Genomic DNA, 13,190 nt, shown 5'->3' with positions numbered 1-13,190 from the left:
ATTATTGGTTTAAATTATACTTATTCTCAGTCTTTTCCTTTTTATCTTTAGAGTATTGAGGGTTTTGCACAATGAAGCTAAATAAAATTTTATATTCATCTAGACTGGAGCCCATTGGAGCAGCAGCCAGTAAAGAGTATTCCCTAGAGAAATCCATGGAGAAAATGAAATCAGAATGGGTCAATATAAACTTCAGTTTTGTGAAGTACAGGGACACTGTGAGTATACATCAGTCTAACAAATATATTGTTAAAGAGAACATATCTGAGTCTGCCCTCACACTGATTCAATAAAATAGTGGAATTATTCCTGGTTTACAGTAGTGTAACTAACTGAGAGGAGGAGACTCATGTGAACCCATGTGAACCAGGCTGTCTACTTTAGATACTTCTATAGCCTCCAATATCATGGTAGCTGATAGTGTGAGCATCTCCTAGTCTTTGACACTTTTATCCTTACAGCATCCTGGGGAGGTAGGGAAGTGGTGTTATCCCTATTTTATAGAGGAGGAACTGAAGCCAAGAGAGATTAAGTGACTTGCTCAAGGATGCAAAGGAAGTCTGTGGTAGAGCAAGGAACTGAACCTGACTCTCTGAGTCCCAGGCTAGCACCTCAACCACTGGACTCATTTTTCTTTCCCAAAACCTCCATGGATATTTTGGAAGGGTTTAAGCCATGTATAGATATATTCCATCTCTTCTAATACATTACAGGCTGTCATTTGCTGGGGAAATTATAGGCTAAATTTTTAGGAGTAAAATAAGTTTCAGATCAATTAATCAGAACTGTCATTTTCCTCAACAAAGTGTGATTTCTTTACAGAATACGAGTATCCTGTCAGCAGTTGATGACATCCAGCTTTTGCTTGATGATCACATTGTTAAGACACAGACAATGTGTGGTTCTCCGTTCATCAAGCCGATAGAAGTAGAATGCCGGGTAAGGGGAAACTGGTTTGATTTAGTTAATATTTCTCACAATACACTTTTCTAAGGTTCTTTATGGTATTTTGGCATGAGAAGATGGAACAAGCTTGAGCTGTTTCTGAGGAACTCAAATATTCATATTGTATTTTCAAAGAGCACTGAGCTACTGGTTTCAAAGAAGCATATGCAAAGCTTGCCAATATGCTGAAGGAAACTGTAATTGCATAGCTAGACTGGTCATTACGTGCATTACTTTTTTTGTTGTTGTTATATATTTTGGGAATAGATCAGCTGATTTAAATAAACTCTGCTAAGTAATGTAATGAAATTCAGCTCTGTAATCTGGGAGAAATAATATTTGCAGACTTTTGGCTTTACTATAGGATTTTAAAAATCATTCCAGCTCAGGGGTGGGCAATAATTTTTGATGGGTGACCACTCCAAGATTTTGGTAAATGGTCAAGGGCTGTACTTTTCAATAGAGGGTGTGCAGGGTTTGGGATGGAGGTTGGGTGCAAAAGGGAACTTGAGATAGGGAACTGGAGTGCAGGAGAGGGTGTGTGGTCTGAGAAGGAGTGTGGGTGAAAGAGAGGGTTGTGGCCTGGGGCAAGAGATTGTGGTGCAGGGTCCAGGAGAGGATTCTGGCCTGAGGGAAGGGTATAGGAGGGGATGCAGGGTCTGGGAGGGAGTTGGGGTGGGGTGCTCTGGCCAGGAGGCACTCATTAAAGCAACTCCTGGCCAACAGCACTTTCAGGCAAGCTTCTTTGTTTACTAGCAGCCTCAGACAGCTCAAAGCGGCTGGATGTTTCATGTGATTCTCTGCACTGTGGCAGAGGCTTCATGTGCTGCCCCTGCCCTCAGCAAAATCTCTCGGCTCCCATTGACTGGGTTCTAGGCATAGGTGTGCACACAGGGTGTGCCAGGTGTGCCCAGGCACACCCTAATGTTTCAAAGGGCCGCTTGTGGTGTGGGGGCATGAGCAAAGGAGCACCGCTTCGGCACAGTGGAAAATGGACACTGCGCTGGGTTTGCCGTGCATGCGTGGCCAAAACCAGCGGGTCTTAGGACCCCACGGAAAGAGGCAGCAGGGACGCAGCAACGTCACCCCACCGCCCCATCAAGCGAGGTGAGTTTAAACCCCAGGCGGGAAGGTGGGAGGTGTTCCCTGGGCAGGGGATCGGGTGCAGCGTGGCTGGCCGGGTGGAGGGCAGCTTGGGAGCAGCACGGCTGGTGTGTGTGTGTGGAGGGGGGGAGATCAGGTCAGGAGCAGCGTGGCTGGCTGGGGGGTCGGGAGCAGCGTGGCTAGCCCAGGGAGGTGGGGCCCGGGGTTGGGAGCAGTGCGGCTGGCCCAGAGGGGGGGAGGGGCCAGGATCAGGGGCTGCATGGCTGGCCCAGGGTCAGGGGCAACATGGCTGGCCCGGGGATAGGGGGAGTCAAGTCAGGGGCAGCACGGCTGGGCCCCCCCCCCAGAGCTGCTTCCCATCCCCCCTCCCTCCTGGCCCCCCTCTTCCTCCCACCCAATTCCTCGACCCCGCCCCCCAGCTCTGCTTCCTTCCGGCCAGTCCCTGCCCCCCATCCAGTTCCTCCCCGCACCCTGCCAAGCGTGTCCAGTTTTGTTTTGTTTGGGGGGGGGGGTCTACCTGGTAACCTTACCAGCTGCAGCTCCACAACCTGCTCAGGGACAGGGCTTCTTCTCCTCCCCAAGGCATCAGACTCAACCAGAGGATCCCAGTGCTGATCGCGCCCCACCTCCCAGGCATTCACGGCGCTGCCAGGCTTCAGTCTGGTGCCCAGCCAGAAAACCAGGAAATTCCAGACATTTCACGTGTCGTGTATTTTCTGGATTTTTTTTTTTACCAGACAGAGGGCCCAAAAACCAGACTGTCTGGTAGAAAACCGGAGACATGGCAACCCTACGCGTTGGACTTGGTGCAGGCACCAAGTGATGGGGACTGCTGGAACTTTGGGAACCGGAGAGTGCGGGGTGGGGGTTTGTGGCCCAAAAGGGGGCTGAGAAACCTAAGAAAGACAGAGTAGGGGGAGCACCAGAAGGGTGACAGTCAGGGTGACCCTAGAACTCTGTTACAGACCAGCTGGCGGCTGCTGGAGGAGGAGAGAAAAATAGGGGGTAAGGGTCAGAGAGGAAGGGGCTTGGCTGAGGGGAGGGGGGCATGTCAGGAGAAGAAAGGGGAAGGCACTACGGGACAAGGTGCAGGAGAAAGACAAATTGCAGGGGCCCAAGTGAAGACAATGAGGAAAGAGGCAGGAGGGGAGGTGTCAGTGAGAAGGGGGGACAGGATGATGCTAGGAGAGGAGAAGGGTTTTGGGGGCTAGAGGGGAGAAGGGGAAGTGCTGGGAGAAGGCTTGAAAGAAGGGGTGGGCATGAGAAAGGCGGAGATGGAGCAAGGCATGTGTGAGGGCACAGGGGCATGCGGGGAATGGGGGCAGAGAGTGGTGAGGGGGTGGGCATCAGGGAAAAGGAGGGCGAAGGGGGAGGCACCAGGAGGGTGCAGGGGTAAGGGAAGGTGCAGGTGCCAGGGGATTCTGGGGGTGAAGCAGAAGGGCAGACACCTGCAGGGGAGGGACCAGCACCAGAGGAGAGAGGCAGGGCAGGTGTGTAGAGGGAGGTGTTAGGAGAGGGGATGAAGAGGGGTAGCTCACATGATCAGAGTGGGGTACTGGAGGAGTGGGCACAGGGGGGAGAGAGAGGCTGCTGGAGGGGGGCAGGTCTCAGGAAAGCTGAGGGAGGTGAGAAGGGCAGGAGTCAGGACAGCAGAGTTGGGTGAGGGATTGGGGGGGCAGCAGGCACCAGGGGAGCTGATGAAGCAAGCGGAGGAGACAGAGTAGCAGAGGGGAAAGGTAGAGGTTCATATGATATTTATTAATAATTTGGGTGCCACCGTGGCACATCCAAACAAGCCACAAACTCAGTACTGGTGCACAACACAAAATTTATTGTGCTCATGGGAGGAAACTCATAGAGGGAACACTTCCCCCAGCCTCTCCACCTCCGAGTTAATGTCAGACACATTGGGTTAATGCAATTGCAGGATAGTTGCATGAGGGGGTTTTGGTGAGGGCCAAACTAATCCCTATTGGTAAGAGGATGGTGGGAAAAGTCCTTAGAGGGGGTGGTCACATGACACCTTTTATTTCTGGTTATGTGTCCATATTGCCCCGAAAGTGTTACTTCCAGAGGTGTGGCTAATAAGGGTCAGGGGTGTGGCTAATGGGGGCCAGGGGGTGTAGCTAATGGGGGTCAAAGAGTACATCTTAAAAAAATTCTTTGGGTGCACACCCTAATGAAATGTGCTGTGCACACCTATGCTTCTAGGCAATAGGAGCTGAGAGATTTTTCTGGGGGCAGAGGCAGCGTGTGAGGCCTCCCCTTCCCTGCATAGCACAGAGAGCTGCAGAAGCTGCTTTGAATGGTGCTGCTGCATGCCGCAGGAGTGAGTTGCGTGCTAGATTTAAAAGCTTGGCAGGTGGTATCTGGCCCATGGTCCGTATCTTGCCCACCCCTGTTCTAGCTGGTAGTCTGCCATTGCATAGAGCCATGTTTTCATGGTACGCTGATGAAACAAAGCCCTTCTACAAGTAATGCATTGATGGAAAGAGGAGTTAAAGATCAAGATTTCCCTAAACAGAGCTATTCCAACCATAGGATGGTTTGAGGTGGCCACCTCAGTCATCCTTTAGGCAGGACCCATGAGGCCCAGGGTGACTTGGAGACTTACTTAGGGGGTCTTGCATGGGATGGAAGTAGGAGTCAGTGCCCCTACACTCACCACAGCAGTGGAAGTCATGGGAACCAGAGCAACGCAGCAGCCTGCTCCACTCCACAACCCATCTCTTCTTAGTGAACAGTTTGGCTGGGCAAAGTATAATACTGGGTGGAAGTTAATGAATATTCAGATATTTATTGTGGGTTTGGAGCAAAATTCAGAAGGTCTCTGTGTTTCTCCATTCTTATTAAATCATGTCATTAGTTTTGATAAAGACTAAGTTTGTGTCATTTCATTGGCGAAATTATTTCAAGGGTTTTATCTGATGCAAGAGCCTGATTATTTTTGCCACAATCAACAGAAGTTTAGTCCTTACATTACATTTTTACTGTAATTCATGAAGTTTTCATGGCCATGCTGATACTGGACATTCTTTTATTGGAAATACAGTAGTCTATAAAGATTGTTCTGAAAAACATATATGCCTGCTTCGATGTGGCTAATGAGTTCTTTTTGTAAGTGTATGTATGTACTACTTAAAGAATTTGACTAAACTTTAACTTGGCTGTCTAGTAAGCATTGGGACAAGGTAAGAACAGAAGGCTATAAAAAAGTAGAGGAGGGGAAATCTATAAGCCTGAGGCTGAGGAGATCTCTGTTCCCAAAGTAATGTGGGGGAGAACTGATTTAGAATCAGCAGAAGCAATCGGGGCAGTGGAACACCTGGGGCTAATTAACCATGCCTGCAAAGTCAGGCCAGCCTAGGCTGATTAGGACACCTGGGGGTAATTAAGAAAACCAGTTCAGACGGGCTATAAAAGAAGCTTTGCCTACAATTGGGGCATGTGTGTAGCTGAGAGGACAGAACTGGGCACTGCTGGGAGTAGGAGGAAAGGAGACAACAACTGGACACCAGGAAGATGAACTGGAGAGAAGGAAGGTGCTGAGGAAGGTGTGGGGAAGTAGCCCAGGGGTCTTGGAGCTGTCTTATAGCAGGTGTCGGGGATTCACACAGGCAGCTACTGTTACAGGGCCCAGGGCTAAAACCCAGAGTAGAAGGTGGGCCTGAGTTTCTGTCCCTCCCACCCCCAACACCCAGTTCCCTATTTCCACTCGGAGAAGAGGATTATGGAGTTTATTCTGTTTTACTATACACTGGCCAATGCTGAAAAGAGCTCAACAAACATCAAAATAAAGCTCTGAGGGTACGTCTACGCTACAGCGCTAATTCGAACTAACTTAGTTCGAATTAGTTAATTCGAACTAAGCTAATTCGAACTAACACGTCTAGAACTAAAAACTAGTTCGAATTAGCGTTTTGCTAATTCGAACTAGCATGTCCACATTAAGTGGACCCTGAACCGGGCTTAAGGATGGCCGGAAGCAGTGCCGGCAGGGCATCAGAGGAGGACTTAGAGCGTGGAGATGCTGTCTCAGGCTAGCCGAGGGCTGCGCTTAAAGGGACCCGACCCCCACCCCAGACAGACAGTTCTCAGGGGTACCCCGCTTGCAAAGCAGTCCTGGCTTGGAGTGCCCACACTGGGCACATCACAGCACTCGGCCATCAGACCGGCTGCACTTGCCACTGGCTGCCATCTCGGGAGAAGGGGCAATTGGGGGGCTGCAGGAGAGCTTCCAATCCCAGAAGCCCGCAGAGCCACCCCAGTCCTCCCCATCGGGGGCTCGTGCCCCATTCCTCCCTCACCTCATTCCACTTACCCTTCCCTAGCCCCTTTTCTTGATGTACAAAATAAAGGACAATTGTGTTCAAAAATGGAATCTGTCTTTATTGAACAAAACTGGGGGAGACTGGGAAAAGGAGGTGGGAGAGGGGAAGAGGGAGAGGCTGGGAGAGGGGAGGGCAACTACAATGATCAGGGGTTGGGGACAGGTCCCATATGAAGAGAGGCTAAAGAGACTGGGACTTTTCAGCTTAGAAAAGAGGAGACGGAGGGGGGACAGGATAGAGGTCTCTAAAAGCAGGAGTTGGGTGGAGAAGGTGCATACAGAAAAGTTCTTCATTAGTTCCCATAAAGAAGGACTAGAGGACACCAAAGGAAAGGAATGGGTAGCAGGCTTCAAACTAGTAACAGAAAGTTCTTCTTCACAAAGCAAAGAGTCAACCTGTGGAACTCCTTGCTGTAGGAGGCTGTGAAGGCTAGAACTAGAACAGAGTTTAAAGGGACGTGAGATCAAGTGATGGAGGTTGGGTCCATGGAGTGGTATTAGCCAGGTGGTAGGAGTGGTGTCCCTGCCCAAGGTTTGTGGAAGGCTGGAGAGGGATGGCACGAGACAAATGGCTTGGTCACTGTCTTCGGTCTATCCCCTCCAAGGTCCCTAGGGTTGGCCGATGTCGGTAGACAGGCTACTGGGCTAGATGGACCTTTGGTCTGACCCAGGACGGCCATTGTAAGCTCAGGGCTCAGGGTCGGGGGTCTCAGTGGACCCCCTTGATTTTCATGCACACCTGCTCCTGGGTGGCCAGGCTGGCAGCTCTCCTGCCCTAGACGGCCACTTTCCTGTGCCTAGTTCAGAGATCGTGGATGAGGTCCTAGTTTACAGTCAGACAAAACGTTAAGAGTCTTATGACCTTATTTACATGAGTAGTTCTCCTTCACACAAGTAATGACAATGAGACTGGTCATGTAAGGAATAAATGAGAGAAAGATGCATGATCAGCCCATGCCTTGCATTTTTAAAATAGTTCTTTTATGCAAGAGTATAATATAGAAAAAGTTCTTAAGGTTGTTTGTTTTCAGTCTTACATATACTGATAAAGAACCATAACAGAGAAAATGTTGCATTGAAGTAAGTAATCTAATATTTTACCCTCTGTTTATTTTTCTACTCAATGTACAATTTAAAACAGTTGTTTGCAGACCATCCATGTTAAATGTTCTGTTTACAGGCATGGGAAGAGAAGCTTGTTTCAATGCAAGATATTTTAGATAGCTGGTTAAAATGTCAGGCAACATGGCTTTACTTGGAACCAATTTTTAGTTCAGAAGATATTATAGCTCAAATGCCGGAAGAGGGCAGAAAATTTGGAATAGTAGACACCTACTGGAAAGATATCATGATACAAGCAGTAAGTATTTACATTTAATACAGTGCAAATTATGTTTATTTATATTTCATCAAATTAATTTTAAGTAAGATAATTTGTCTGGTTATTCAGATTTAAGAATTCAGATTTAGGTCATTGGAACATAGAACACAGAGTCCTAAACACTATTAATGCCTAGTTCTTTAGCAAAAAGGGTAGATAAGATTATGTACCCTTTTGAGATTTCTGTAGAATCTAGACGTCACAGAATAAATTTACTCAGGTGGGGGATTTGTCACAAAAATTTCAAAATTCTGCATATTTTATTTGTCAGAATAATGCAATATAATCATACCAGTTTCAATTGTTTTGTTAATTTATTTAAACTACAGTACAGAAAAAAGTTATAACTATTCAGCATTTCCTAAACACATGACAGTTAACTTACAAACACTTGGTAACTAATACCCAGAATTCCAGCTATAATCCTGATTTTTCATTTAAATTACATTGCAGAACATCAAACAGCAAAAACAAAAAATAAAAACAAAAGAAGGATAATGTCATTTTAAATTGCTTAGACTTTTATACATGAAGGTTATACAGTTTTGCTGATCACTTTACCTATTTGGTTCTGATTTCCTGACATTTTATTGACTATTTAGTAAATTTTTTATTTGTAATCAGTCTTTTTTTTTTTTTTTTAATGGGTAAAAAAGTAAAATAAATCCTGAGCTGTAATCTCTCCCCATTGTGGAAAGAAAAAAAGTAAGAAAGCACATCTTCCTGGCTTGGATTCACTTACTGTCATTTATAATAAGGCTCCTTTATACATCTGGTAATGTAGTGACCTTAAAACTTCCCCAAGTTTTATGTTTGAGGCAATTGACTATAAAAGGGAACAGTTAATTAACATTAGGAACATTAACAATCACAACAAGGAGTCTGTTGGCAATTTAAAGACTCACAAATTTATTAAGGGATTAGAACAATATCTAACAAGTGAGCTACAACTCACTTCCTCAGATGCTGAAGGAAGGAAGGAAAGATAGAAGGAAAGGGAGAGAGGGAGGAAAGAAGGAAGGGAGACATCAGTGCTAGTTAAATCAAAATGGATTTTTTTTCTTTGTCTTTTTCTCTTCAGTATCTGAGGGAATGAGTTGTAGCTCATGAAAACTTATGCTCTATTATGCTAATACATTTCTTAGTCTTTAATGTGCCAGCTGACTCCTTGTTTTTGCTAAAACAGCCTAAGGGCTACTTCTCTGAAACATAAACAATGTTACTGTGCAAGCAGGCAGCTACATTTGTGCCTCAGAGAAAGAGATGGGTTAATTAGTTGGCAAGCTGCGACATTTCTGCTTCCCTGGCGTAGCCTGTATTTGCATTATAAAAAACCCTACCCTTCCATACCAATGAGCTGTGTCCTTAAGTTTATGTATGTAGTTACCCGGACAGAGTCCTTTGTTCTCTGTGGATTCCCTCTGTTTGTTTTCCTAACTCCAAGCAAAATGGAGGTTGCAGGCAAAGGGGAGAGTTTTACCTTAGGGATGGGATTTACCTTAGGGAGTGATGAAAATGTGTTTATTTTATATTTTTTTAAACTCACTTGGGTGGTGGCAGCAGTTCCTTTTGGGCCTCAGGGAAACTGAGGCTGGACAAGTTTGTCTCTGGGAAGATACTAATACAATACTTATGGATGTGACTGTGCAATTTTTTTCACAGGTTACAATATTGTTGATACTGTTTAATCTGGACAAAGCAATGGTCTTAGAACATTAACTGTCAGATTCTACATATGTATTTTCTTCTCTTTCAGACATTCAATAACCAAAGCAATTTTTAACTTTCCATGCTCTGTATCATGTTCTGTAATCTTTGTTACCAAAAATAAAATGAAACAACCTGACAAACCAAATGTGAACATTTTAGAGGTTTCTAAACTGTGTTTCTTTTAAAAAGGTGAAAGACACCAGAGTACTTGTGGCAACTGAGCAACCCAGGATGTTGGAGAAACTTCAGGAAGCAAATATACTCTTAGAAGATATCCAAAAGGGGCTGAATACTTACTTGGAGAAGAAAAGATTATTTTTCTCACGGTAAATTGATTTAACAGGTCCAATTTAGAGCAGCAAGAGCCATAAAAAAATTCTAATGCTCTTTGTTAGAAATAATTGTTATTGAGTTGTGCGACTTGCTATTGTCACAGAGTACCGTTCTGTTCATCAAAAAATTACAACCTATTTCCTTTCTAGACTGTAGCCCAGATTCCCTGGTCCAGCTGAGGCATGGTTGGTCCAAGATTTGAGGGGATGGGGATGCAAAAGTGTTTTAGTGCAGTAGGAATGTGCAGTGGAAAATGCGTAATCAATTATAATGTATTTTCAGGGGAACATGCCTCCTTAAGCAGTTGAGCCCTCCTTTCTTCACTTCCTCAGCCATGCTGTACTCAGCTGCATAGAGATGAAGTCCCATATAAATTCCCCACAGAGTCTAGAAATGACAAGGTATTGGTGGAGAACAGGCTGTGTGGCTACCCTTACAGTGTGAGTGGCTATCCCCCAGGGTGAAAGTGATTTACAAATGTTCCTGGTATGGGGCCTGGCTCCAGGACCCCAGAAAGGAGGAACAGAGCTAGGGGCTTGCCTCCCCCACCAACCTGTTCTGCCCAGTATGGTGTGTGATACCTGGGACTCCAGCAGTGATTTAGAGGGCCTGTGGCTAGTGACTGGGAGCCCACTGCACCCTTTTAAATCACTGGGCCCTAGTGCAGCTGTCTCTTTTGCCTTGGTGTGTGTCGCTTGGGGGCGAGGGGGTGCAGGACCACCCCATACTTACTGGTGGGAAATGGAGTGACACAACTGGAAGATGGGGGAACAGTGGTCTTGGACCGCATCACTCCACTTCCCCCCACTGCTGCTGGTGAGTGTGACACCAGCAGCAGTGTCACCAGACCCCTGACCTCTGCTGCTGACACCAGACCCCTGAGCTGCATCACTCAGGGAAAGGGGGTTGGGGGAAGAGGAGGGCTGGGAGCAGAGCAGGGGTGGGGTCTGGGACATAAGGGGGTTGTTCCAGCCCTCCTTTGGGCTAGGGATGGCATGGGGAGAAAACATGGGAGGTGGTCACATGCTGTCACCATCTCCCTCATCAGCAGTCATCCCTGTCTTAGTGGTACATTTTGCTGGCCCACTATCACCTCTGCTGTCTCCCAAACCTTATTAGATTTCTTTCTCCCCTCCATTTTGCATAAAGGGATGAATGTGTCAACTGGCCATGTAAAAAGATGTATTAGTTTTATAATTTTTAATCTTCTCCATAAATCCAAAGATCACACAACTCACAGAGACCCAGAACTACTTGAGACTAGTGCATTCCCCAAAGCAAAACAGGTGACTTCTCTTTTGTGTTAAGTCTTTCTGAAGAGTTACAGCAAATCCACATTCCTTGCATATAGTAGCTTCTCTGATTATGAGTTTCATGTCTGAAAATTGCCTTTTCTCAATAGGTTCTTTTTCCTGTCTAATGATGAGCTACTTGAGATTTTGTCAGAAACCAAAGACCCCCTTCGAGTACAGCCACATCTGAAGAAGTGTTTTGAAGGAATTTCTATATTAGAATTTACAGACGATATGGAGATCATAGGAATGATCAGTTCAGAGAAAGAAGTGGTTCCTTTCATACAGAAAATCTACCCAGTGAAAGCAAAAGTAATTTTTTTCTATTATTACATTACGTGAGTAGTTGGCCATAAAGAATATGCTTTTGGGGAAATGAGCTTTAAACACTAACACCAATATTTAAAGGTATTTAGTCATCCTAGGCTATGTCTCCACTTCAAAGAAAAGTCAGAAAAAGATACGCAAATTGCAAAACGCAATTTGTGTATCTGTTTCCACTTTTCTCACGAAAGAGGCTTTTCCGACATTTGACCCATCTACACAGGGCCCAATGTTGGAAAAAACCCTCTTTTGGAACATCCCTTCTTTCTCGTAAATCGAGGTTTATAGGGATGCTGAAAAAACGCATCTGCTTTTCCGAAATTTTTGTCAGAAAAGCAGACACATTCCTTGGACATGGCAGAGCGTATCCCGGAAAAGCTCTGTAGTCTAGATGTACCCTAAAAATCCATGTAGGTGCCTACTGGGAGTTTCTAAAAGGAGTTAGGCACTTGGACAGTGTTGAAAATCCTTGTATGTGCCTATATGAATCTTCAGACATCTCTAAATACCTTTACAAATTTGGCCTAATATACCTCATCATATGTGTGTCTCCCACACAATAATAGTAGCATGTTTCAAACAGGTTGTAACAGTCACAAGAGGGGGGAGGGAGGCTAAGCACCCCCTACTGTCACCTTCACCACACCCACAGTACCATCTTTTACAAGTCTCGCTCTCTCGGTGATTGCGGGTGTCCTGCACTATTCTGGCCGTCCTCCTTTCTACGAGAGTGGGGAGAGGGGGGCCCGGGTCCGGGCCCACCCTCACTCACTCACGGACCCCAGCCTAGGGCCATAAGGACTTAGACCCTATGGGGGTCCAGTCTGGCTGGTGGGGCTTCCTGTCAAAATTCGCCAGCCCACCAACCCAGTCGGGTTCTGCCCTGGGCTGCTTCCTTTCCCCTTCTCTGCCTCTCGCTGCCGCCCACCTGGGTCGGGGCCTACCAGGTCTCCGGTGTAAAAACCTCAATCTTGGTCCCTGGGTGCGGTGTTCTCCTCAGGTTGCTTCAGGATCCTTGTCTCGCCCGATCCGCCGTCTGGCACTCTGCAGCTCTTGAGCCGAGGAGGCTTCCTTGGGCGTGCCACCCCTTGTCGCGGTCCCGCTCCTCTGCCTCCCCCCTGCTGCTGGCTCTCCTGGTGTTTAAATCCCCCACCACTTCCGCCAGTGCCGGGGCATGGGGCTGTGAAGTGCACGAGAGGGGCAGTGCTCTGTAACCTGCAGCGTGGCTCAGCCTGCGGTGCCTGCAACCGTCAGGCTCCTTGCTGCCTGCGAACAGCTGTTAAAAACAGCAGTAACTTGAACCATAAATTATGTAATAATATGTACTGTTATAATATGAATTAGATGGATGAAATTCCCTAACCTGTGTTATCTATGAGGTAGGATTAAATGAGCCAATGGTCTCTTTTGGCCTTACAATCTACGAACTGGTAAGTATTGCAGAAACTTACCATAATGAGTGGCTGATTTCCTGGTCCATATGTCTTTCCTCATACATGCCCCACTAGATTGTATGGAACTGAATTCCTATGTGGCAGCCATGAACAGGGATAAGAGGTAGGGGGTGAAAGATAGAGGATACTCTGTTTAGTAACCTTTTAGCCATGTTTTTTCAGGAATGGGATGTTACGGTCATGTTGTATTGACTTCCCTGAGCTGTATTTACCCTACATTTGGACACTGTGCTGGCCCTTTACATGCATGCAGTTCATGTGGCTTTATTTGTCCACATGCACTGATGTGTTGCAATTGTGCCTTTGTTGTGCACATC

General features: G+C 46.4%; 1 protein-coding gene across 3 annotated transcripts in view; it reads left to right on the top strand.

Annotated features, from left to right (window-relative positions):
- DNAH3 (dynein axonemal heavy chain 3) overlaps positions 1-13,190 on the top strand; it is a 165,512-nt gene that overhangs the window by 65,120 nt on the left and 87,202 nt on the right. For all 3 annotated transcript variants that reach the window (XM_075899422.1, XM_075899423.1, XM_075899421.1), the window contains exons 21-25: positions 104-218; positions 823-939; positions 7,560-7,739; positions 9,660-9,796; positions 11,206-11,407. In XM_075899422.1, the coding sequence (XP_075755537.1) occupies positions 104-218; positions 823-939; positions 7,560-7,739; positions 9,660-9,796; positions 11,206-11,407 (751 nt within the window). The remainder of the gene's footprint in view (positions 1-103; positions 219-822; positions 940-7,559; positions 7,740-9,659; positions 9,797-11,205; positions 11,408-13,190) is intronic.

This window comes from Pelodiscus sinensis, chromosome 16 (genome assembly GCF_049634645.1).
Source record: "Pelodiscus sinensis isolate JC-2024 chromosome 16, ASM4963464v1, whole genome shotgun sequence".
NCBI lineage: Eukaryota > Metazoa > Chordata > Testudines > Trionychidae > Pelodiscus > Pelodiscus sinensis.
This window is presented reverse-complemented; position numbering and strand designations above follow the sequence as displayed.